Consider the following 27,251-nt stretch of genomic DNA (forward strand, 5'->3'; position numbering starts at 1 on the left):
ATCGTTTTCTAAAGATAGAAATATCAGAATTAATTTTAATTTCCAATGTAAGAATTTAATTTGATTTTCTATATTATTTTTAAATAAGAAATTAAATTTTATAATAGAAAATGGATAAATATTAAAATATGGTTTTTAATGTTAAAAAGACAGCTGCTTTTAATTTAAGAACATGTTGAAATTTTAATTTAAAAACATGTTGAATTTTTAATATTAGGAAGGAATTTCTCACATAAATAAATTTCTGATAATAAAAAAAAATCGTCAAAAACTGACTTTTATAGTAATATTTTAAACTTAAAGAAAAAGATTTCTATCAATAAAAAATGGACTTCTTTAATGAAAAAAAAATTATTTATTTACATTAATATTTAAATTATAATATTACAAAATAATTCATGTTAATTATCAAAAGAACGTCTCTTTGTCCTCTACCTGTGAGAGGGGGTGGAGGTAAAAATGAGCGCTAAAAATCCGATTTTTGGGGCGAGGCTTCTAAGAGTTTTAAAATGACTTCCGTTTAAGCTTGAATCTCATTTGGCACATCTTTTTAGCATTCTGAATATTTAAAAGTTTCATTTAACCTGTGTGTATTGTTATATAGAGCCATTTCGATGATTACATCACTTTTATCGGTACTAACTGCACTCAGTCGCCAAGATTAAGAGTAATAGAAGAAAAATAGTAATGACTGTTATGAAGTGCTAGGATAGTCATTCAGGCTTCAGATACTCCGAATTTCTTCTGAACCTACAATGTAACCCTCCTATTGAAATGTTGGGTTGAGACCAGAATGATGTGCTCACCATAAAGGTGTTATTTCTGCAGTAATGCGGAGTGCCGCACACCATATGCTGAGTTTACCATGTAAAATGAATGTGGTATCAGCATACTTGAAAAGGACTCCGGAATCCTACTAGATAGAACACAATCGTTAGAAGCACTTGAAGTACTATACTCTGCAGTACCAATAAAATCCAACTTTTTGTATCACACATCATTCTGACTCCAACCCGACAGATCAATATCAAAATAATGCCGGGTCAGAGGAAATAATTTGGACAAGACGTCTCTTCAAATTCCAATGCAACTTATAACAGGGCATCTTTTTATCTCTCGCAGGAAGAAAAACATCATTTATAATTAACCTAATTTATTACATCATATTTAATTACTTTATAATACGAATTTATACTATGAGGGATGGAACTACATGTAGTTGTGACGTTTCACATCCCTCACACACACACACGTGTATGTATATCGAAATTAACTATAGTAATTTATTTACAGACTTAGTATTAACATATTTATTCAAGTTTATAAGCACAAGCAAATACAGTATACACATTTACATTAAAAATCATGGTAGGATTCGGAAATTTAGATACTTGAAAAGTGGTTAAATCTTGTATTTGAAGGTAATTCATCAGGTACATCTAAAGGCAAAGCCTCTGTTATATATAAGATACCCTAAGATATTCGACAAATTTTGTATATGGCTTGTAGTAAGTTGTTGCATGCCACCTCATAGTGTACGATATTTGTGTATAAAGGATGTTGTAAGCAGGATGACATGGGCTTTAACTGCTGTGACAGAAAGAAATAATTTCAAATAAACATCAGACCACTTCTAAACACACAGGATTTCTTAAACAAATTATTACATGAGAAAATCAACAGACTTCTTAAAATGATATTAAATGAAATTATAGGCCGATAACTTAATTTTCAATAAACAAAGGTGTTGGTCATAATTTGTAATTATTGTAATAACAGACAGACACACACAAAAAAAGAAATAACCAACGAAGCAACAAAAGTTAATGAGCTCCACTAAAAACTGGAAGCATGGACCAGGTGCACTTCTAGGATAAGCATTCCCTTCTTTCCTGGAAACACTCGCTGAGTTGTTCATTATAATTAAATTCAGGGGTGGACAAAAGAGGAAAGAAAGCTAAGACACGGTGAAAAAGTTCGTCTCATGGTGCAGATGGATATATACACCGTCACGACCCACGAGTTCATGATTACAACACATGAAACTTCTGTAGTGATAACTTCAGTCTTGTTGCAACATATAACCCAAAATCTTAATTATAATAGGTGTAGCACAGAACGAAAGTCTGTGTTTTTACGGCAAACTCTGGAATAGGTGAGTGATTTATAAGAAAATTCCAAACGCAGGAGCTAAAGGGATGTTGCCAGATATGAAAGGAAAGTTGACAACACGGTACGAAAGGTCATCGCATTTGACTGATTCAGGTGTACTTGTAACTCATTTATAAATTCTCTACTGACTGCTGTATAAAGAAGCATGTGATTTTATTGCCGTATAAATGAGATGGAATTGGAATGGAAAGACTTCAGAAAAATACATGTACTGAAAATCAGTTCATCAAGTATTTAGTTTTGGATGCCTTTCACGAAAAAAGATGTGAAGAAATGTTAACTAGTTCCCTATAAAATCACACGTTTTTACCTGTACATGTACATTTCTCTGTTTTTATTTCATCAAAATTTTGCAATTTGAAAATGCAGGTTTACTTTGCACTTCAAGTATTATGCAGGTATATCTATCGAATCATTTTATTTCATGAATATATGAAATAACGGAGAAATTAAAGCTATTCTCAGTATCATATATATTCCAATCGAAATTTTTATCTTCAACTTGAGAATTATATCTTCCAATTGGAAAGTATATTTCCCACTGTAAATAAAAAAAAATCCGTTGGGAAAAATTATTTTCCCATTGGAAAAAAATTCTCCAATTGGAAGAAATTTTCTCCAACGGGAAATTTTTTTCCTATGGGAAGAAATTTTTCCAATGGGAACACTCGTTCTCCAATGGGAAATTGTGAATTGCCAAATGGGAAAACTGGTTTTTCAATTGGAAAGTCGATATTCCAATTGGAAATCAAGTTTTCCATTGGAATAAATTTTCCCATTTTTCTTTTTCAAAACTTAAAGAATATGTTTACTATCTTCACAATGAAATTATTATACTTGTATTTCCAATTTAATTCCACACAGTTTGGTGTATAATATAATATGTTAACTCTAAAAATGGCGATTTGGGGATTTGCAAAAATTAGAATTGCAAGTTTAAATTAGGAGGAGTTAAAACTGTTGTTGGCCTATGTACTTATCCTAGGTACTTAATTCAGAAATTAAAATTTTACAGTTTCTATGTAATAAAAGGCAGTGGCAATAGGTCATTTCATATAGTGACAAATAATTAGTAATAGTCAAATCATTTATATTCTATTACACTACTTGTATTTACACGTTACTCTAAAATCCATTGTCCAAAATGGCCATGGCCTGCTGCTACATGTCTGTTGATTAATAATTCATATATCAAATATTGTGTTATATTGATTATAGTAAGTTTGTACCTTGTATCATGGAGAAGGCTTATATAGGATTAGCCTGCTGCCCAATCTATTTCAGCTTTATGCCGAATAAATATACTGTTTAAACTAAGAACATGAAGTATACCATGATGAAATAGTACTAAATAAGGCTAATGTTTAGCCTAGAAAAAAAATAAATTAAAGAATTTACACATGCTGCATTGAGAATAAAAAGAATATAATTGATATAAGTATCACTTTTGACAAGAGGATATAATATGCGGTATCATGTTAAACTGTTAAATAATGTTGAGTATAATGAATGACCCAACTATTATGTAGAATGACTTAATTCCACTAGTATAGTCCTTATCAAATATATATATATTTATAGTAACTTCCTTATTCAACTTCCTTATTGAACAAGATTTTTTATATGAACCTGTACTTGTACTTGTATCTGTATCTGTTTACTTTTTTGATTGCAAAAAACACGAAATAAGACGGTAAGTTTAAATTATATCATGATTTTATATATTGTGTCCTTTTCATAGTAGTATGTTATATAGTTTGATTAGTTTAAGCTGTATAATTTAGTGCAATATTTAGCTTATCAACTTAAGTGTAAGTTTTGGTAAGAATCAGGTAAAATGGGAAAAATGGGAAAATCAGAAACATGCATGTCAAAAACCCACCGATCTGAAAATATAATTTCACTCAAAAGTGCATTCTCTATTTTAGAAGATTTTTATTTAATTTCTGCATCACTGGATTTACTCAGACATTTTAAAATAGAATGTTTGAAAAATGGGGTTTTTGACAGAGTTATCTGCCCTTAAAAAGTACACTTTCCGTGCATTTCAATGAAATCATAATTCAAATTACCAAAGTGATATGGAAAATCTTGTGTGTTTTCCTTGGATTTCTAAATGGTGGGATTTGTCATACCATGTTTTACCCACTGCATGGTTATTACAGAGACTGATATTTAAATGACATCTTGACACATATTTGTGTTAAAAAAAGGACTAAAGAAGACAAAACAGATTTACAAGGTGTTACAATATTAATGTATTAAAATGACGAGACAAAGTATCGTATTGTTTAAAGGTTTATTCATGTCTTACAAAAGGGGATGCTTATGGTTTTCTTAATCTAAGCCAAAATGTCAGAATGTAGATGTGCATATCTTGTGCTCCATTTTGCGCTAACACGTTCATGTTAGGCGTGCAGTGGATGAATTAATTAAATTATCTTAATTGCGAACTTACAAGGGCCTATTTCGTATCAGTAATTCAAATGTTAAATATTTTATAATTTCTTAATTACAGATTTACGAAGCAACTATAAGAAATCGACATATCAAAGACACCAACAATGATAACATTTGTCTGTTTCATGATGACTATTATAATTACATTTTGTTACGTTGCTGAAGCATTTACGACACCAAGTTGCCCGTCAGTTTGTATTTGTAAAAAAACTACATTACAGTGCAACAATTCGTATTCGCTGTCCTATATACCTAAAGTGGTATCATCAGTGGAAGAAGTTTACTTCAGTAGTAATAACTTAAGCAGAGTAAATTACAAAACAATGATAAATTTAACCAATCTGCATCTTACCAAACTAGTATTAAGGAATAACAGTATTCATACTTTAGAGAATGATGCCTTTTCCGGTCTCAAAAGTTTGCGGTATCTGGATTTATCCGAAAACCGCTTACTTTCATCGAATCATATAAGTGATGCATTTGACAGCATTACCTCCATTTATCTGCAAACAGTAGTTCTAAGTGGCTTTAAATGGAAAAGTCAACCACGTGATATTTATATTACATTGGCAACAAAATCATTCCAAATAAAAAGGTTAATTTTACGTGATAACGACTTTAGAACTGTTCAAATACCAATAAGGGCAGAGGATAGTCAATATATCTATACATTGCCAGACATAACGGATCTTGATTTCAGTTTTAATAGTATTCATAAAGTCCGACAATTAAACCCAACAACACACCTTAAGGAAATTAATATGAATTATAATTCAATGCGACTGCCACGGAACTTCTTTGGAAAACCACCGACATGTCTATATCCAAATCTTGTACGTCTGCACTTAGTTTCGAATTTTATTTCAAGCTTCAAATCACGTTTTCGTTGCCTTCAAAATTTGAAGGAGCTTCACGTGGGCAAAAATCCAGTCAAAATATTAAAGAATCATGACTTTTTATACCTTCCGGTCTTAGAAGTTCTGACTTTACGATCTATTGGCAAAAGACTGTACAAAATTGGAAAGTTTGCTTTCAATATATCGACATTGAGGAGTCTTGATTTCTCAGAGAATGACTTTAAATTTGATCCGCACGGTGAGAAACTAGGTTACTTCCATCCAGATCATATATTCAATTATCTCCCCGAGCTAGAATCGCTTGATCTTAGCCAAAACCAGTTTAATATGGTTTCCAATATTTTTAGTAGGATGTTGAAACCATTACAATTCTTAAAAAAATTAACCATAAAAAATGCAGAATTAACATTTATCCCGTCAAATTTTTTATTTAATCTTCCTAATCTACAGTTACTTGATTTGTCCAAAAATCATATAAAATATATTGATGGGAGATCAGTGTTTAGGAATTCGTTCTTACTTGAAACATTGATTTTACAGGAGAACTTTCTCGCTGTGATAGATGACTCATCCATCCCAGATTTTGTTTGTGCTAGTTTATTGCAGATAGATCTTTCTAGTAATCCGTTTACATGTTCATGTAATAATTTATGGTTTCGGAAGTGGATTGCAGAAAGCCCGACTAAGTTCAAAAACTATCCAGTTGACTATACTTGTAGAAACCCACCGGAAATGAAGGACACATTACTTCAAAATTATTTCCCATCGGACTCGGATTGTTCAGACAGAAATGTTCTCCTGACTATCTTTATTCTATTATGTACTGTAGGAATATTTTTTGTTACAATAATGTCATTAGTTTATAAAGCTCGTTGGCACATACGTCATGGGATATACTTACTTCGAATGAAAAGGAAAGGATACACAGAGATAAAGTCTACGGATTTTTTGTTCGATGCCTTTGTCATTTACTCTTATGATGACAACGACTGGGTGAGAAACAAGCTTATACCAAATGTTGAATCAGATGATATACGGCTTTGTATTCATCATCGAGACTTTCTTGCTGGGAAAATTATTGTCGATAATATAGCTGAGAGTATGATAAAGAGTAAACGTGTTGTACTCATACTTTCACCTTCTATGATGAAAAGCGAGTGGTGCTTGTTTGAAATGCGAATAGCTCAAAGACGTTTTCTTAACAAAGAAGACACACTGCTTATCATAATGCTAAAGCATGTGCTGAAGACTGACATGCCTCGGTCATTACATGAGCTGCTTTTGGTGGCTACTTACATAGAATGGCCTGGCGATGACTCAGCAGATATAAATATCTTCTGGACAAAGATCAAGCGGGCTCTTAAATATTGACAAATGTTTAATTTGAATGTAATGTGTATAGCTTTATCTTCTTTATTTTTTATTCCTTTTAATAGCATATAAAGTCAATGTGACATTGTTTTTTCCCCTAATTTTTGGTCACTTTTTTAGACACTACAATCTAGAGGCGTAGATGTTGCGTATTTTGAGAAGTAAAAGCTTGTCATAAAAGGCGACTAAATAGTGTTCAGAAATCTAGTCGGGGCTAGGCGTTCTGCTCACAGAGCAACTGGGATGTGTGCCCCAGGTGGTGGAATGTGGTATCCCTGGCGTGTTACATGCTGGCGTTTTCAGGCTATAATACGGAAAACCAGATCGCAAACCATAGTGGTGCACCGTGTTTGGAAAGATACCACGTTCCTCGCACGTTAAAGAACCCTGCTGTGCTATTCAATAGGAGAAGGAACATTTGCGCTCCGCCACAGGATGCTAAATTGCCCAACCCTATCCACCCCCCTTTTATCTTGTCGCAATTGAAATTTGTTGACCCTATTGTCCTTCTGTCCCATCCCTTTTTTTTTCATTTCATCATCATCATTTCATGTTCATCGCCTGAATATAGCTGAAATATTGCTACTCGGGCGTTAAACCCCAACAATCAATCAATCATAGAAAAGCAGAGGACGCTTACCCTACCGGTGCACCTGGTCCATGCTCCCAGTTTTTAGTGGAGTCCGAGTTGCTCATTTGCTTTTGTTACGTTGTATGTATGATTTCAGTTACGTTATGTTCTTTGTTGTGTATGTCGGTGTTCATGTCTGGTCTTTGTCCCTCGATTACATACTTTTGATTACCGCTATAACCTTTGTTCCCTTGATTACTCTTTTACTAAATATTTCACGACCTTTCTCTTATTTAATGAAACGAGCTTGCAATTAAAACAAATACAAAGACCCTTAAATCTGTTACCTAATTCCAATACCAGCAGAACGGCAGATGTTCTCGATGTCTACTAACCCCAAGAATAAGTCCTGTTCTTTATCAGCAATTTACCATGTATTTTTCTCTAACCGTTTTATGTAATGGTATAGTTTCGTTTGCGAGATTATATTTTAGCTCTGATGTATATGCTTTCAGTGGGTTCTTGAATTTTGCAATATAGACCTTCATGTACTTGTTGGTCTTTCAGAAAATCTATCAGAAAAAACAATATCAGGTTGTGTTTGACCGTGTACATTCCTTCGTTAAATGCACGAAAAGATTCCTTATTGCTTGAGCTGAATAAGTACACATCACATCTCACCACATCATCTAATGTTATATTTTTACTGTCTCGTCTTAACTTTGTAAAACTTAAATAACACTAGTGAATTTGTATGCCTATACTTTATTGTAATTATTATTATTTCAGGAGAAGACTTCATAAGTATGTTATTTTATATGTGTCTGATCCATTTTGTTTATAACAAATAACATATGTTTGAATTATATGCATTCTGCATTTTCAGAATTGTATTGTTTTTTTCCCATGGTGTTACCATACGTAATTAGCAAATAGTTTTTGAAGCCTACGATCGTACGTTTTTTTTTAGTTTTTTTTGGTTTTGTTTTTAAATAAAACATTTTATTGATGTATCCTTATTTTCATTGACATTTATCAATCTTGAAAAATACAAAATTAAAGGTAATTCTCATATATAATATACTATTTACATACATGTATATATGTATTAAGGAATTTCACACAGTCAATGTGTGAAATATGTGATCAGTTATATTATACTGATCTGGGACTTTGTACTCGGTCTATTTAATCGGAATAGGTCCATATATCAGGTATCGTTTAAAGCCTATAATTGATAATAGATATTTATAAATTTCGTTATGTGTACATCGGTTCAAGTAATAACCCCGCATCATCAGCCTTAGAACTAAATAATTAAGAAGCTAAAGATTAAAAAATAATTTGTATACAAAACGAACTACTGATATAACAACCTTCTACATTGTAAGTAGTTGTATTTAGAGTATAAAACAACCAATGAGTTTGAAAAAAAAACACACGTTTTATTGTCGTTCAGTAATCAATTCGACTTTGCTACTCTATTCATTAAATATAAGTAAAATATTTCAAGAGTTTATCCTAGTATTTTGTCATTATACAGTGCAGATGAATACCATGTTTCCATATATCTTCAGTAGGTTCAATCTTTCGACCGTAAAGTAATTTTGAGAGTTTTGTTAAGTAATAGTATTGTTTAAATGGTTTCTGGGGGATTTTACTTACTTTATCATTTGTAAACAACAGTTTTTCTTTTTATATATGTTTTATGTTGTTTGTAGTTTTTTTATTTATCCATAGGCTTGTCTTTATTTAGTTACATAGATGCCATAAAAATACCGCATTTATTTACTTATGCAGTTGTTCGGTGTTACACATACTTCCTTCTGATTTGTGCAGTCTCCAGACAAATATACGGTAAAATCATTAAAACAAATTATCAAACATCGCAGAACATCTAAATAGATGACCAAACAAGACCCTGTCAAGGAAACCTTTTTATGCAATTAAAAAATCGTGAAATTATTTACTCAAATGCACTAAAATTGAACTTTTTTTCCCTTACAAGTCTTTGCAAAAATTTTATGAAAACAACCTGGCTCATGCATACATAAAAATAACAATATAACATATACTCGACGACAGTTAAAGCCCATTTTCGATTTAATCATTAATTTATTGAGTCGTTCTTTTATCGAGGCAGAGTTGTCTTTCTTTTACATTTTTACGCGTGTAAAAACCAAACATCAATATTTTATAATTCCTTCCGAGAAACTCCAGAGTGATTTTTGTTGCTTAGTGCCGATTGTTGATGAAATACTGATAATTGTATTGTTTATTTCTATGTCGACAAAAATATTATTTCTCACGAATCAGAAAACAAAATTTAGTAGAAATGATAACTTGCAGAAGAATTTATGACACAAAAAAGGGAGTAAATCTTTGTTTTTGTCAAACTAACAGTATGTCACTGATTGTGAAAATAAGGATTTACATTGTAAATATAGTGGGTTATTTCCATGTACATTTATCAACAACTGCCTGCTTCATACAGAAACTGACACTTAAATGTAAAATTTTCCCATAACCAAGAACTGGACAGATCACATTTGCACAAAATAACAGTACAGTTGTTTCTGTGACGAACTCAAACATGGAACAAATACGTTATTGTCCCTGATATAAATAAGTCATAGCTATCTTTCTTTTTAAATAGGTCAATGGAACGAAGCGCTGCTGCTCATAGTAATGTCAGTTCACAGATGGAGGCTCGAAGGTAAAGCGTAATTAATGAACAGTTAAGGGGTGGAGACCACTAGAATTCCGACACAGTTAAGGGGTGGAGACCACTAGAATTCCGACACATATAAGGGGTGGAGACCACTAGAATTCTGACACAGTTAAGGGGTGGAGACCACTAGAATTCCGACACAGTTAAGGGGTGGAGACCACTAGAATTCTGACGCACATCTGAGTATTACATCTATTAGACCAAAACAATAGACTCCGTTCATATTTTGTAAGAGTAATCAAAGGAATCAAGGTTATAGCGGTAATCAAAGAGTAATCAAATGAACCAAGGTTATAACGGTAATCAAAGAGTAATCAAAGGAACCAAGGTTATAGTGGTAATCAAAGAGTAATCAAAGGAACCAAGGTTATAGCGGTAATCAAAGAGTAATCAAAGGAACCAAGGTTATAGCGGTAATCAATAGAATGTAATCCAGGGACAAAGACGCGACATGGAAAACAGACATACACAACAAAGAACATAAAGTAATTAAAATCATACATACAAAGTAACAAAAGTAAATGAGCAACTCGGACTCCACTAAAAACTGCGTCCTCTGCTTTTCTAGAAACACCCGCCGAGTTGTAAATAACCCATCACTTCAACTACTCGTTCTCACAATTTCAACTCTATAGAAATAAATTTGATAAATTATAATCAAATTTTTTTTAATGCTCAAGTTCCAATGTTCACTTTTTTTAGGTCACACATTCGGTATAAATAATAATCTATCGATCTCATGCTCGTATTAAAAAAAGTGAAAATTTGAAATCGCCGTAATGATTCAAGTAGTTATCTATGAAGCATTTATATAGAAACCGGCATGCACGCGTAACCCCGATGCTTGCTATTAATTAAGGGGTGTTCTGTAAGTCGACTCTGTGGAGTCTTAAGAAGACAAATCCAAAAGTTGTTTATTGTCCAATAAACACAGATTTTCTGGGAGGGTACAAAACTGAAAGATCAAGAAAAAACAAAATTACCAAGTGCACATACTATGGCAAATTGTTACCTGACTTAACGCGCGCTGTTCGTACTTGTTTCAAACTAGCAGCGTAATCGACCCTTTAAAAATGCGATCAAACTAATTAACCTGTAGTAATGTATCGAATTATGAATAATTCTTAAAGAATATGGGTATAGCAATATATTTAGCTGGATAAATGCCAAAATAAAGCTTCGTAGTCACACACACACACACACACACACACACACACACACACACACACACACACACACATATATATATCCTTAAATATGTAATTGTTCAGCTGTCCCAGGTAACATTTTTAGACGCATGTATAATTTCAAAATGACCTAGAAAATTTTTTTTTTATAATAAAACGATTTTTTTTTAAAAAAAACTGGAAAACAGGCAAATATATACGTGTGTTAATGTTGTTTCATTTTGACGTCATGATGACCTTATTCCCCAGCAATTGTTTAGAAATACCAACAACAAAACTGTCCCACAGAACACAACAGAACTAGTACACCAATTCAAACAAAGAGAAGGAATATCATATATGGACAGGGGTACATTTTTTTTTACATTTAAGTAATATTATTTTACTCAAAATTATAAATTTCAACACATTTTAAAAGAAATACGGCAACTTTTATTGAGTCTTACAAAATGTCACACATACTCTTTTTCGCATTACGGCAATTTATGCAAAGTTCACGTCTTATTTTTATGTTATTGCTACACTATGTTTTCCAACAACAACTGTTTTCTGAATGTTATTTTTCTCAGCTTTTTATTAAGTCCTAGACTTTTAATTTCTGATTTTTATCTATCTTACAACAGCATATCAAACAAAAATATTACTGAATGAGGCACCGACACAAATACTTTAAATATGTCTTTAGAAAATGAAGGGATATGGGAATATGTGACAAATACAAAACGCACCTACAATAAAATAGCTTTTAATGAATATTTATTTCAAGAGGATTACTAAGAATAGTATTGCTTCTTTGTTTATTTCTTTATAAAAGCAATTTTATAATTTATAATACATTATAAACATCAGACTGAGTTCTTCAAAGCTATTCTAGATTGCATGGTGCAGTTGATCATTAGTCACAGAAAGTGATTTTTTTCGTGGTTATTTATCAGACAACTTGTTATCGAAGAAAAATAGCGTCCACATTTCCTCTGCTTTTCTCCAATAACGTCGTAACGTTGTGTAACCTAAATTACAAATATGTCACCAAGTGCTAACCATACTTGTAAAACAGAGAAAAACTCCATGTGTGATATAACAGTTATCATCATCAAAATATGCAAAAATACCAATTACAAACAAATTATCTGTGAAACATAATGATATAAAACAGTTCTATACAATGCAAACCAGAAACGCAAAACTTAACGCATTATGATTATGACAGTTTTGGCTTTCCGTAGAAATATTTTTCAAACAAACAGAATAGGACGAAAATAGAAATCGAAAATTTAAACAGACAAACGGCTCATGGACGGTCAATTATCTTTCCTTTTATCATAAAAGTACTTAATCAAACACAAATGAAACAATAATCGGGCATAACAGGGATGTAAACATTGACCGGCAAATACGCTGAACCTTCAGCTAATTAAACAAGAACTCCTGCAATTACGGAAAAATCGCTTACCAGGCAATAAACTATGTTAATGACAAAAGTAATAAGAAATTACTTTGTGGTATCAAGCACCGAATAAAAAGGAAAGGGAATGTCTTTTCTACAACGGGTCGATTGTGAAACAGAAGTCATTATTGCCCGCATGCACTAAACTTACCTTCAAGTTTGATTTAAAATAACCTAATTACACAAAATAATTAGAAAGGAACTGAATACCACAAAATAATTTCAGAGGAAAACAACGTAAGAAAATTCGAATAAATATTTGTTCGTTAGGAAAATAACGTACCAAAATGCGATGTGATATGGAGAAAAAGGTCATGTCATAATTCACACTGGCATATATATATTTTTTTAAATGTACAAAATGTACGAAAACTGTACATTTTGCCAAACATGTTTTATCTTTTAGAATTTATTAATAATTAAATTTTGTTTATGAAACTGATATCAACATTTAACAGACACCTGAGAATATTGGCAAACACATGTTGTCTTTATTTTTTTTATAGTTAACTTTTGACTTTTGAGTAGCAACATACCAGCAAAACCAGCCTATGGACTATATGTGTCTCAACTGATGCATTACTTAACAGTTTAAGTTCTAAGAGCATTGATTTTGTTGAGAGAGAAATGATGCTTTCTTAAAAGTTGCTCAGACAGGGCTATGAATCAGTCAAATTAAAGTCAGCATTCGAGAAATGTCATGTTACCATCATGACTAAAGCATTTCAGAAATTGTATCTGATATTCTTCCTAGCTCAGCCTTTAGTAACTTTTCACCCTTACTGGACTGAGCAAAGACATTGCCATTACCTTTCTGATTTCATGCCTTTTACTTAGTGGCATTTGTGCTGCATCTTTTTGTGTTAGTTTCAACTGCTGTAAATGTCTTGATTTTATGAGTCCTTGTTTTGCTTGGTTTTGATTGGTATTGCCTTCTAGTATTAATTTTCTATGAAGAACTTTTGATTGACCTTTGTTTTTATGTCCATGGCGCTAGGCAAAGGAGCATAATGTTGTACTGATATCTATCCCAAATTTTCATGCTATGCGAATATTTTAAGAACAGAAATACTGTGTACTAATACTAATTTTATTCACTTTTCATTGGTTTTTATTTTGGTACAAATGTGTAACGAACAGGAAAATATGAATACATATATATATACCATGTCTTTATGCATAAAAAAATTCATTACATACAACACAGAGTAATAAAGATAACAATTGGCCTGAATGAAACTTTGTGTTATTATCTTTTGAATGCATTTTCCTGCATATCTTTGAATATGGTACGATCAATTTCTAAAATTTCCTAACATTGTTAAATTGTAGAAAAGACTAATTCTAACAAATGGTATGATACCTGATGACCTTAAGGAACTAAATAATAAAATTCAATGAACATAAATGTGATTTTTACAGAAGAAAGATACTAAATATGATAACATCTCTAGGGTAAAGTTTGATCAATGTACACAGGGATTAAATTTGTGAAATTAGTATTTCATAAAATTTAAAACCACGGGCAACAAAAAACTATGATAACTTTAATACTGAAACCGTTTTTTATCAATTATAAAGTTTGTTTATAGCTAATTGTAAATAATGTTCAAAATAAAAAAGTGCGAAAATCTCATCAATGCCATTTTTTTAATCAAAATAACAAAATGTATTGGTTTAGATTATGCTAGTATGCTGATAAGCAACATTAAAAATAACAAAACGTGCGATAAATTTTCAGTGCTTTCAAATACAGGACAAAATTTGAATAAAAAAGATAACACCAATTAAAAAATAAATAAAATGGTTTTCAACAAAATATCAATTTAACACACCAAGCAATCACAATTATGAAAATGACTAAAACACATTTCAAGATGCATGTACACTGAAATGTATTTAGAAGTAAAATCATGTCAAAATAAAGCATTAAGCATAGATTGTTTCATAAATTGACAAATAAAAAATACATTTTATACATTCTACATGTGAAAGAAACTGACATTAAAAAAATGTTGCTACTAATGCATAGAGACAAACAAAACTCTATAGTTTAGGAGCTATTAACTTTCAGTTCATTTCCATCTGCCTCATCTTCCACTGCTGGTCTATTAACCCTTGCTGAGGGCCGAAAATAGATGGTGTCGTTTTGGCATCTTTCCATGCTTTAACTTTTAAGTTTAATTGCTCCTGGTCTAGAAGTCCTTTTATCAGTTTTCTTCTTCTCCTGTCAACCATTCCACGTATGTCCTTACAACTTGGGTAGAATCTGCGGTTTATTGCATTTAGTAAACTGTTTTTACAAAACAAGCTCTTAACAAATATGTTTATGTGCCTCTTGATCTTCTCAACATTGTAAATACCATCATCAACCAGATTGTAAATGTGGTCTACAACACGCTGATCTATTGGTGCTTTCAAATCAGCAGCCTACGAACTAAAAAACAAAAACCAAAAAAACATGCATATGGTGGTTTCAACAGTTCAGAGTCACATACCTATAAACAATATAATATTCATGATGATTAAATGTTACATGCTTTAATCTGAATGTATTATGAACATTGTTGTCAATATATGAGAAAACATTGAAAACTTGAGTTCTTTTTTTTGGTGAATCCATGTGATAGTTCGAAAAATTGGCACATTTGATATATCAATAAAAGATAAATTTCTCCTTGCTTTCTCTATCTTGGTGTTTATTGATTATATTAATACCGCAATGCAAATTTGTTAGTACAATTTTATGAGTAGGGAGTAGACAATTTGAATTAAGAATAAGAATCTGACATTATACAGCTAATAAATATAAATACATTAAACACGTTATGTGTCTATTCATTAATCACTTATTCATACACAACTTATCAATTAATAGAGGAACTCACTGTACATTTATTCTGACACAAACCTACAGCTAAGGGATCAAATAAATATGATTATTGCTTTTCTTGTGCATGATTGTTGAAGACAAAATCGTTAATACATTTAATTTATTTCAACTTTAATAAAACCATGCATACATCATCCATTATGTGTTTGCTGTGGTCATATTTTTTGGCAGATCTATATAAATTCTTGCATCTACTTGAACTTCATTGTAGCATGCAGAACTCAAATCAGCTTCCAGTTGTTCTGATGCTATTCGTCTGAAGTATGGGGTATCATTTACAATCTGAAGTAAGAACCTTTATTCAAAATAAGAATCACAATAAACACACATTTAACAAAAGATTTGTAGTGAAATTTAGCATTTTACTACAGATAGATATAATGAACCAAAGATGATGCATTCTTATAACCACTATCTAAGTCGTGTGTATAGAAATTTTACAACATGTATATTGTGATATAACAATCTAAAGATGATGAATACTTAAAATCACAATCTAAGTGTTGTGTATAGACATTTTACAACATGTAGATTGTGATATAATAAACTAAAGATGATGCATTCTTAAAGTCACAATCTAAGCGTTGTGTTTAGTCATTTTACAACAGGTCGGCCAGGTGAACTAATGATATGTAAAGTTTAATGATTTAAATAACCACTAATATTTTCTTTACCCTATACTCTGGAAAAAAAACTATCTCCCTCAAGTATACTGCTGCACTGCAGCCCAGCTTTTTTGTCCCTGTGTTTCTTTTATTATATGCAGCTTGAGGGTATTGATGGTCATCCTGATTCTCCTAACAAAATCTCACAACTAAAAACATATTTTTTTTTTAAATAAAAAAAACTCAATTAAATGGTTGATATTTGAATATTACTGAAAATAAGAATCCTTTTGCACAACATATTTACAAATTATTAAAATCTTACAAAATTGTTGTTGTGTGTATTAGCTTTGTTTGTTCAATCAATATGCATGGCTATTCTTAATGTACAATTATTTCACTGTCCCAAGAATTTGGATGAAAACAAAAATCAAATGTTACACCACAATTTTCAATTGTTACATCATAATTTCTATTAGAATCATTGATCTTAGGTATAACCTTTTCATTCATTTTTTGTCTGTTATTTGGCCCTTGATGACATTCCATCAAATGGTGACCAACGATGAAGAAAGGGGTATCCTGGACAGGAATGCGTGAGCCATGGGTGAAAGCACCATCATCTTCCCAGCGCACAAAATGCTGCACTAAGCATTGTTCTGAAATAAAATTAAACAATGAGAGAATTACAAATAAACTATTTGGATTTAAGTATCATCTCAGTTATGTTTTCAAAAATGCTATAACTTTTCGACCTTTCTACTTTCACTCCCTTCCACCTTCAACCATAAAAAAAATTATTCAGAACAATTAACACCAATGATCATTTACAAAATAAATCACAGCAATAGATTTTGTGACCAAAATAAATTGCGCATTGAAAGGAAAATATGGAAAAGGATATTCATTACAAAAGAATATGCCTCACTATCAAGGGAAAATTTTCCAAAACTTTGGTAGTTCTTGGTACTGCATAAATTGTGGAGGTAGCTAACGAACATTCCTCCACAACCAAATTAGCCGTCTCCAGATCTTTCACCTATCCATAATAAGGGCTTGTGTGTTGAATGAACAAGTCGCACCATGAAATGTCCTCATCAATGGTATCACCAGTGACAGTGCTGGACATACCCTTTGAAAAAAATTTAAAATGTATACACAAGTGTTGTTAAACGAAGAGTTGAATCTGTACATGAATGAACATCTATTATGTTGCTCCCATAAATGTCTGTCGGAGGGGACAGTGATATTGACAATTCAGTAGAATACTTTTGCAAGTTGGAAATTCACAATCCAAATGTATTTAATGAAAATGATGGTCACCCATTATTATCTTTTGATCCATCTCATTAAATATAAAAATTAATTGGGTATAAAAGCCGTCAAACTTAAATGTTTTTTTTTTTACAATTAAATTGCCCGCTTCTTAAAGTTCTTCAAAGTGAAAATAGCTTTCGAACATGCGCAATGATAATTATAATATTCCCTACAAACTCGGTTCAATTTCCGCATCTTATCACAAGTAAAATCCATAATTCCCAGGGGTATTATAGTATAGAGGAGAGAAACCCATTACAAAAGGTGTGGACAATTTTTAAGGTATTTAGTTAAACCATTTCTGAAACCGACCTTTTTACTTGACTTTGACTAATGTACTTTATCATTACTATCTGACGGGGTAGTATAGACAAATTCGGCGTTCTAACAGCCTGTGACATAGACTGGTTATAAATATACATTTCATGCTTCTTTACATGAATAAGGATTTTATTTTAATCAATACTTATGACAAATGTTTCTAAAAGATTGTGTCAATATTCCTATTCTGGTCATTCAAATATTTGACTTTTTGTATATACTTCCTAAAGTGGTTATTTTTCATGCCTGGTCATTCAAATATTTATTTTTTGTATACACTTCGCAAAGTGGTTTTGTTCTTTCAGTTGTTACAGTCTGGCATTGAATTAAAAAAATTGGACGATTATATACGTAAACTAAATGAATGGACAGTATTTGGATGCGCGAGGTTCTGAAACGCTCTTGCAATTCAATACATTTCATTCATTTATTTTGTTCATATAGACATCCAATTAATTCAGCATCAAGTTTTTTAAAAAAAAAAAAGACATAATTTGATCATGTAACTTTTACACTAATTTTGGAACTCATTTGCATGTTTAACCCAATAAGACATAGACTTTATATTGCTAATAGTAAGTATTATATAGTCTCTGAATAAAGCTATATCCAACCTCTGAATTCCACAGAGTCCATGATTGGGGTATTTCGGCTTTAACGGGACCAATATGGGTAACAATCAATGACATCTTTATTGAGAAGTTGTGAAGGATATGACAACAGTTTTAGGTGTACATTTTACAGACTACTAGATTTTTCTTTTTTTTTGTGAGCACATTTTGTTTTTGATCCGGTTAATGTAGTATAAACATGCTCTTTTCCTTTGTTATTCATTTGTGTCTTTATTTCTTCATTAAGATATAATGCTAATACCTTAAACAATCAAATACAAACTAAAGATGCAATCAGAAAGTCAACATGAAAAAAAGATATTGAAGAGTTCACAGGTTAACTGATGCGCATATATATATATATATATATAAACGTCTCAGAATGTGACGACTCTATTCGCTACACTGCTCCATCGGATCAAATTGATACAGGAAAGATAAATAAACGTATAGAAAGGTCTGAAAAATTCCCAACGATGTTAGAACTGTCAAATTTGCGAAGCAAATTTTGGTCGTTCCCTCAGCGGGACTCGAACTCGTACAGCTGTGACATCTATGGCAACACCGCCTGCACTAAGTCCAGCGCCCTAGACCACTCGACTAGGGCGCTGGAGTTAGTGCCGGCGGTGGTGTGGTAATCCTGGTCATCTAACTGGATTAACAATACCTTTAAATTCAATGTGAATATATCAAATGGTATTATGTAATATTTTGATATGCAAAATTATCAGTTGTACTACATGATTTGAAACTTAAAACATTTTACTGAAAATCAAAAATATATACTGCCCAAATGTAAATAATATAACTATAATATTATGATTTTTACATTAATTGTTCAAAGTAATTCATTCACGACCACTAAGACAGCCAACTCTGTCTGAGCTGAAGGCATTAATTGCCACACAAATAAAGGGGGGACAATTTGTAAACAAACACAAAATATATTGATCTTTACTGATGGTTTTAAAACGACCAAATTAAGTAGTAACACATTTCTATACAGTTAAGGAACCATAGATAGTTCCACGAAAGTGAAATTATACGAAGATATTCAATGCTATTCCGAAATTTCTTTTCCGACAAAATTTGTCGTTGGAATTCTCCGTTACTCCCCATTACAACCAAACTTTCAACTGTTTATTTCGGTAATATACTTCATTGTACAACCATAAAAAATAGATAGTCACAGTCTGTAGGCACATATAAATTTCCTTTCCCAAAACAGGCCTTATATATGCATGGAGTTAAGAGAAATCACAATTTCTGGGCTGGGATTTAAAAACAAATATTAATTCAAATTTTGATTAAAAAAAATAAAAATATTTTGAAAAAAGCAGAAAAAAATAAAATAATTCAGAATTTAAAAAACAAAATGAAAAATCTGAAAAAAATGAAGAAGAGGAGGTAGAAGAGAATGAAAAAGAAGAAGAGGAAAAAGAAAATGGAAAAGATGAAGAAGAAATGTGTTCAGTGCATTAAATATAGTTATTAAATTTACCATGTGTTAACTTTTTTTAGTTTATTTTCTATAGGGGTCCATGTTACTCATGTGTTTTAGTTCTTTGTTGATTTTAGGCTTTTGTGTGCTTTATATGCGTTTGTATATATGCATATTGGTTGTTTTATCTGATTTGCAGGCTACCGTTCATTGAAGATATATAGGTCGCCTTAGGCTGTCGATTTTCCATTCCTGTTTGAGTGGTTGTCTCCTTGACATATTCCCGATGTCCATTCTTTTTATACCTTGGATTTGTAATCTCTTGATTATTTTCTGTTTTTTTTCTTTTTTGCACCTAGCCTTTGTAATATACTAAATGATTTTACCATAGATTTAATGATTGGTTATGAACTGAACACAAAACTAATAAATACCAAACACAAAACTGAAAGAAAAACATAATACTTAAATATTTCAAAAGAAAAAAACAAAAAAGTAGATCACAACATGTGATTTGGACTAAAAATGAAGGAAAATATTGTAAATGTCTAAAACATGGTCTTCAAAGCAATGTAAGACAATGGCGGAACATAAACATTCTTTGAACGTTTTCTTTATCTGTTGGTTTTTTTACTAGGAATCGGGAAATATTGTCTGTTTGAACTTTGTTTTGTTCTTCTGGACTACCACATTTTAAAATTGCTCGAGCTTTCCTCTTCTCTACTTTTTTCTTGTTTTTAGTGTTTTCCTTACAATCTCCCCTTTTCTCTATCTGAAACACCAGACCTTTCAGTGATTTTTTCTTCATAATTATATGTTCAGCTTTATTATATTAAATAGTTAAGTTTAGCTAAGATGATTGTCACGTAGCTTTTACCTATGTTTTATTTATATCATTTTATACTCATTCATGTATACATATATTACGGTGTAATTTACATTATAGAACTATTACTATTGACGCTAAATATCTCTAGGGATCATTTGTCGTCACTGTTCAAACCTGATATTCTGTGTAACAAAACAAAAATAATGCAAAAAGATGTTTGAGTATGTATTTACGTATGATTTTTTCAGGTATTCCTTGCTTGCGATAACATATGGAAATGGAGGACATTTTAATTGCAACATGAAAATTCAAGGATCTCTATGATGGTCTAAGGGACTGGCCTACAGAAACTATGTTCACCAAAACCAAGACAAGGCTATAGACAAAATTGTTTTATATTACCGTAATAAAATATCACCTTGAACCATGTGCTTTATAATATGCATTTTTCCTATAAGCATATCCTGGGATATTGCTATTGCTCTTGCAGAGATCAAAAAGCATACATTTCAGAAAATAAAAAAATAGATTAGTTTCTCAAAAAATAAAATTCCAATTTTAGTTTGGTCTGAAAAAAAAAATTAAATTAGGAAATTCCAGCCCCCCCCCCATAAGAAAATGGTTCGTGGCCCATACCTATCCATCTTATTCATGGGAACAAGGGAACAACTTAAAATAAACAATCAATAATACCACATTACTACAAAACAGATTTCGCATATGGATGTTTCTATTTGAGGGACCTGCACAGGAATCTAGACCTTTTAATTTAAATAAAAAGAATCCAAGTAAATGAAATATTTTCTGATATCTAACATCTCACTTTGTAACTATTGTTTAATGTGACATTTGATTATAGTGTCAGGAAATTTATAATTAATCATGAGGTAGCACATTTATCATTGGGTTCCTCTTAACAAGTGTAACTAACTATGATTAATCTTATTGTATATTATGAAATGTTCTTTCAGCAATAAGAACCGATAAGACATGATATGACCAAGTGTACGCGGTCGAGACTTTAACTTTTCATTTCATTTATGTTGAGTGCCACGTGATTTTGGCTGTCTGCTTGTTGTTTTGCCCACATATTCTAAACCGCGTTTTTACATTTGGCAATTAAGATATGTTCAATTGTTTCAAGTCGTTTGTAGAATTGGCACAAATTCAGAAGGTCAGACCTCGACTTATGATAATGTCATTCTTGTGGTTTAAGAAGAGAATAAATGTTTTTTGCACAGATTTTTTTTTCATATACACATGTATTCTTTCCATCCAATGCAAGCTAAAACAATGTGCTTTTTGATTTCAGATTCAGCCGTTTATGAATGCTTTATAATAGATTCTTAATCGGTCTATAAACCAATGACACAAATAATATTAATTATTCTATGCTTTTGTCTGCCAGAAATTGTCAAATTCTTGGGTCAATTGATGCGACAACTACGTTACCATTCAGTTCAAGAAAAACATTAAACTGAATATTATATAATGACAAACACTTGCCCTATATACTCAAGTAGTACAAAAATAAACCTAAGGTGAAAACGAAACAAACCATACAGTGACTAGAAACTCCTGACTTAATACAGGAGTAAAAGGTGCAGCGGGGGATAAAATACACTGGTGTGTGATCACAACCCTCCCCGTCAAATTCTATCCATTACGGAAAAAAAGTATTACACAATTAAGCATGCCCAAAAAGGTCTAAATCCCTTGTTAGAACAGAAATAAAGAAACTGAATATAAATAATACAAATGTACAAACTGAGACTTACAATCAGTAAACTGACATCCATCCAGCTCCACACTAATTTAAACCTACAAAACTTATGTCCCCTTCTTACGTAAAATAAATCCCGATTCTACCCATAGACCACAGACCCAAATGAATAAGGAATAAGATTGACAACATCACACTATATATGTAATTCCTATAAACTCACCCAAAAGCAACATTTGTTAATTTCTTTTTTACAATCGCAAGACCCCTTGAAGTCCAAAAGCTTTTCAAACAGAATGAATCTTTTTACAGACAGAAATAACAAAACAGGTCCTAAGGAATTGTGTCGACGGTTCAGCTAATTCGCATCGCATGAGATTTTAAAATATCCTAGTACCGTAATACAATAAGATAATAGTCCTGAAAGCTATCGTTGTCTTTCACTGTTTAATTTGCATATTTAACAGAAATATCATCAATTTGTTCTGATACTAGAACCATAGGTAAATCATTAGTTTCTCTTGATACACAAAATATTGATTTTGTTTAATTTCCAGAACATGCTTACACTTTCTAAGTACCTAATGTCACTTCCGTTTTTTTTTATGAACTTCATATTGCTAGTGCTATTGTTGTTTTGTGCCGAGTCTTTACATTCTGTCTTATATTTTATTTTATTCGCTATACTGTATATTTAGATCGTCTTAGTTTCCTGTTTTAATGTTCAGGTAATCTTGGATTTTCAAGTATTGTATTAGCCCCATTGTTTTTTATTTTTGCCGATATTAAGCGACATTTAGATAAAATCATTATGTATGTTTTGTTTGTATGTGTTCTTGTTTTTTGTTTTTGGGGGGTGCAAATATATGAAATATCTATTGAAGCAAGTATGTCATTTGGAAATTTGATTACACCCTCAGTTTACTGGTCAAGACACATGTTTTTCTGTTTTTGGGTTTTGTTTGTAGTGATATTAACATACCTGACATTTGCAGTTCTTCAAGTAAGAACTCGTTCTTTGTTTGGAAAATATGTACAACATTTGTGGTAAAGTGTCTCGAAATTGTCGATCGCATTTTCCTACAAAGTTGTCTGGACAGTATTTCTAATTTCTAAAAAGTAGGGAAGCAACAAAATTACCGAACGCTTATCCGATCCATAATCAAGTCAAGTTCAAAAACAAATCTTGGACAATAGATATTACTGGTCAATATAACTATTTGTTGATCAGACATAGCTATTTATGTCATGTTAATTGAACCCAACTCAAATTATGTCAAATTAATCTTTCAACCTTGCATTTTATTTTTTTTATTACATCTCAGAATATATATGTTTTTCAGTTTTTCTCCACACGAGTCACAACTTGAGAATGTGGAGTGCTCGCCATGTTTTGGTGAATTCTTAAATGAAACATTTAGTAAAATTTATGTTTTATGACATAAATATATCGTAGTATTTCTAAAACATCCATTCGGACGAAATGCATTTGTTCTGTTGTACGAATAAAAACTACAAAAATAAAAAATAACAAAACAACTATAAATAAAAAAGAACAACACAACACAAAAAGATGCAACATGAATAACCTTTAAATTCGCCTTATCAATTGTGAGTTTTCACAAAGTTGCATAAATATATTAAATGGATATACGTTTATGAAGGGTTATGTATATGTTGATGAGGGGTTATGTATATGTTAATGAGGGGTTATGTATATGTTTATGAGGGGTTCTGTATGTGTCTATGAGGGTTATGTATATGTTAATGAGGGGTTATGTACATGTTTATGAGGGGTTATGTATGTGTTTATGAGGGTTATGTATATGTTAATGAGGGGTTATGTATATGTTTATGAGGGGTTATGTATGTGTTTATGAGGGTTATGTATATGTTTATGAGGGTTATGTATGTGTTAATGAAGGGTTACGTATATGTTTATGAGGGTTATGTATATATTTATGATGGTTATGTATATGTTTATGAGGGGTTATGTATGTGTTTATGAGGGTCATGTATATGTTAATGAGGGGTTATGTATATGTTTATGAGGGTTATGTATATGTTAATGAGGGGTTATGTATATATTTATGAGGGTTATGTATATATTTATGATGGTTATGTATATGTTTATGAGGGGTTAAGTATGTGTTTATGAAGGTTATGTATATGTTAATGAGGGGTTATGTATATGTTTATGAGGGGTTATGTATATGTTTATGAGGGTTATGTATGTGTTTATGAGGGGTTATGTATATGTTTATGAGGGGTTATGTATATGTTTATGAGGGGTTATGTATGTGTTTATGAGGGTCATGTATATGTTAATGATGGGTTATGTATATGTTTATGAGGGTTATGTATATGTTAATGAGGGTTATGTATATATTTATGATGGTTATGTATATGTTAATGAGGGGTTATGTATATGTTTATGAGGGGTTATGTATATGTTTATGAGGGTTATGTATGTGTTAATGAGGGGTTATGTATATGTTTATGAGGGGTTATGTATATGTTTATGAGGGTTATGTATATGTTAATGAGGGGTTATGTATATGTTTATGAGGGGTTATGTATGTGTTTATGAGGGTCATGTATATGTTAATGATGGGTTATGTATATGTTTATGAGGGTTATGTATATGTTAATGAGGGGTTATGTATATGTTTATGAGGGGTTATGTATATGTTTATGAGGGTTATGTATGTGTTTATGAGGGGTTATGTATATGTTTATGAGGGGTTATGTATGTGTTTATCATGCTTATGTATATATTGATGAGGGGTTATGTATATGTTGATGAGGGGTTATGTATATATTTATGATGCTTATATATATGTTTATGAGGGGTTATGTACGTGCTTATGATGCTTATGTATATGTGGGGTTATGTATGTGTTTATGATGCTTATGTATATGTTTATGAGGGGTTATGTATATGTTTATGATGGTTATGTATATGTTTATGAGGGGTTATGTATGTGTTTATGATGCTTATGCATATGTTGATAAGGGGTTATGTATGTGTTTATGATGCTTATGTATATGTTGATAAGGGGTTATGTATCTATTGATAAGGGGTTATATATATATGTTAATGAGGGATTATGTATATGTTTATGAGGGGTTATGTATATATTTATGATGGTTATGTATATACTTCAGAGTATTGTTAAATTTCAATTTTTAAATCAAAATCATGATATCGTATGTCTGGAGTTGCTCTCTTGTTTTATTTTTATTGAGATTGACATTGCGTCAAAAATTATATGAAGTCAGTTTTAAAATGTGTTTTACCAAAAGCTCTTGTGGGTTGGACAAATGTAAAATAATGCAAATTATGTAATCATGATTTTGATTTAAAAATTGAAATTTAACAATTCTCTGAAGTACAATTAGCTTATAAAAAACAAGTTATTAAAGAGAAACATAAAAAGCTGTTTTGGGCTAACGTAGAATTTATTTCAGAATATATTTTTGTTTAATTTCAAAAATACTGTTATCATAAATTTTAAAAATACAGTTAACAGTTTTTATTGCTGGTCTTTTCACAAATTCTGTTAACTGTATGTTTAAATTTTATGATAACAGTATTATACGTGGTTATTTCCCATAATGCAGTTTTGTAATTGAGAGCATAATACACGTTTATTTTTCAAACATATGTTTTTTAATTTTTAACAAATATATACATATGCATATTTGTCATGTCAATGCTACCTTAAACACATGACAGTGGTAAACATTATCATTTTTTGTCTACCCCGGACTTGACTTTTTATGAGCAACTCGGCGGGTGTTTCTAGAAAAGCAGATGCTTACTCTACCGGTACACCTGGTCCATGCTCCCAGATTTTAGAGGAGTCCGAGTTGCTCATTTGTTTTTGTTACTTTGTATGTGTAATCTTTACTTTATGTTCTTTGTTGTGTATATCTAATTTCCATGTCTGGTCTTTGTCCCCGGATTACATTTTTTTGATTACCGCTATAACTTGGTTCCCTTGATTACTCTTACAGCAAATATAACTGATTCATTCTCTTTGAAATAAAAATTCTTAAGAGTGTACATATACCATGATGAAGAAATCACAATCATCGTACTAGAAAACAAGTACATATACTTAATATAAATGACTATTACTAGGCCTTAAATAGTTTAATTAATTTTATCATGAATTTTTACAGGATTCCAAATTCTTCCATTCACACTTGTCACCATCAAATATATAGCCTGACAATCATAACATGCATGTGTGTTTAGAACTGGATATATACACGACCAACAAACGTCTAACATGTAAGTATAACAAACAAACAAAAAATACATGAATCGCATAAATCAACAAGAAAATACAATGATGTTTCAGAATGACTTTTACAACTTAAATTAATTTTGTAATTATCTAATTCACTTTACATAGTTCATACAAATTCTTAATTTAATTTACTTCATCTTACAAATGTAGACTAGACTTTGTGTGAATGAGAATTGCCACTTTAAGCTAGCAATGTCTTATAATAGTATGAATACGTAAACCATTGTAATATCTAATCATAACTCATACCGAGAACGCGTTGAGTTTTAACTAGTGATCATCTCCTTTTTAGTTGTTGTTTTTCACTCTTTCTGATTTATTATTTTCTGTAAACTTTAACTTCACTCAGAATCAAGAAGATTATCCAAACACTACAGTCTGTTATTTCTATAAAGT

The 27,251-nt window shown here is 31.3% G+C and overlaps 2 protein-coding genes across 2 annotated transcripts; one reads left to right on the forward strand and one right to left on the reverse strand.

The window, feature by feature from the left end:
- The first annotated feature begins 1,498 nt into the window (after nt 1-1,498).
- On the forward strand, nt 1,499-21,237 carry LOC148608654 (uncharacterized). The gene is made up of 5 exons (XM_088543610.1): nt 1,499-1,508; nt 3,754-3,865; nt 9,232-9,288; nt 10,088-10,147; nt 21,062-21,237. The coding sequence occupies exons 1-5, from the start codon at nt 1,499-1,501 to the stop codon at nt 21,135-21,137; spliced, it is 315 nt and encodes a 104-aa protein (XP_088399736.1). The 3' UTR covers nt 21,138-21,237.
- Nucleotides 14,809-16,948, reverse strand: LOC148608655 (uncharacterized). The gene is made up of 4 exons (XM_088545562.1): nt 16,796-16,948; nt 16,364-16,486; nt 15,820-15,971; nt 14,809-15,226 (listed from the first exon to the last, which is right to left on the reverse strand). The coding sequence occupies exons 3-4, from the start codon at nt 15,826-15,828 to the stop codon at nt 14,867-14,869; spliced, it is 369 nt and encodes a 122-aa protein (XP_088401688.1). The 5' UTR covers nt 15,829-15,971; nt 16,364-16,486; nt 16,796-16,948; the 3' UTR covers nt 14,809-14,866.
- Nucleotides 21,238-27,251: the final 6,014 nt, after the last annotated feature.

Source organism: Perna viridis, chromosome 9 (genome assembly GCF_037379345.1).
Source record: "Perna viridis isolate PV_CMFRI_1.1 ecotype Kerala chromosome 9, ASM3737934v1, whole genome shotgun sequence".
Taxonomy (NCBI): domain Eukaryota; kingdom Metazoa; phylum Mollusca; class Bivalvia; order Mytilida; family Mytilidae; genus Perna; species Perna viridis.

Bases quoted from the DNA above. Each gene is read 5' to 3' on its own strand.
- LOC148608654 (XM_088543610.1), top strand. The intron at 3,866-9,231 runs GTAAGTTTAAAT...TTACTTATGCAG, and splicing joins AAAAAACACGAAATAAGACG to TTGTTCGGTGTTACACATAC. The intron at 10,148-21,061 runs GTAAAGCGTAAT...TGATTTTTTCAG, and splicing joins TCACAGATGGAGGCTCGAAG to GTATTCCTTGCTTGCGATAA.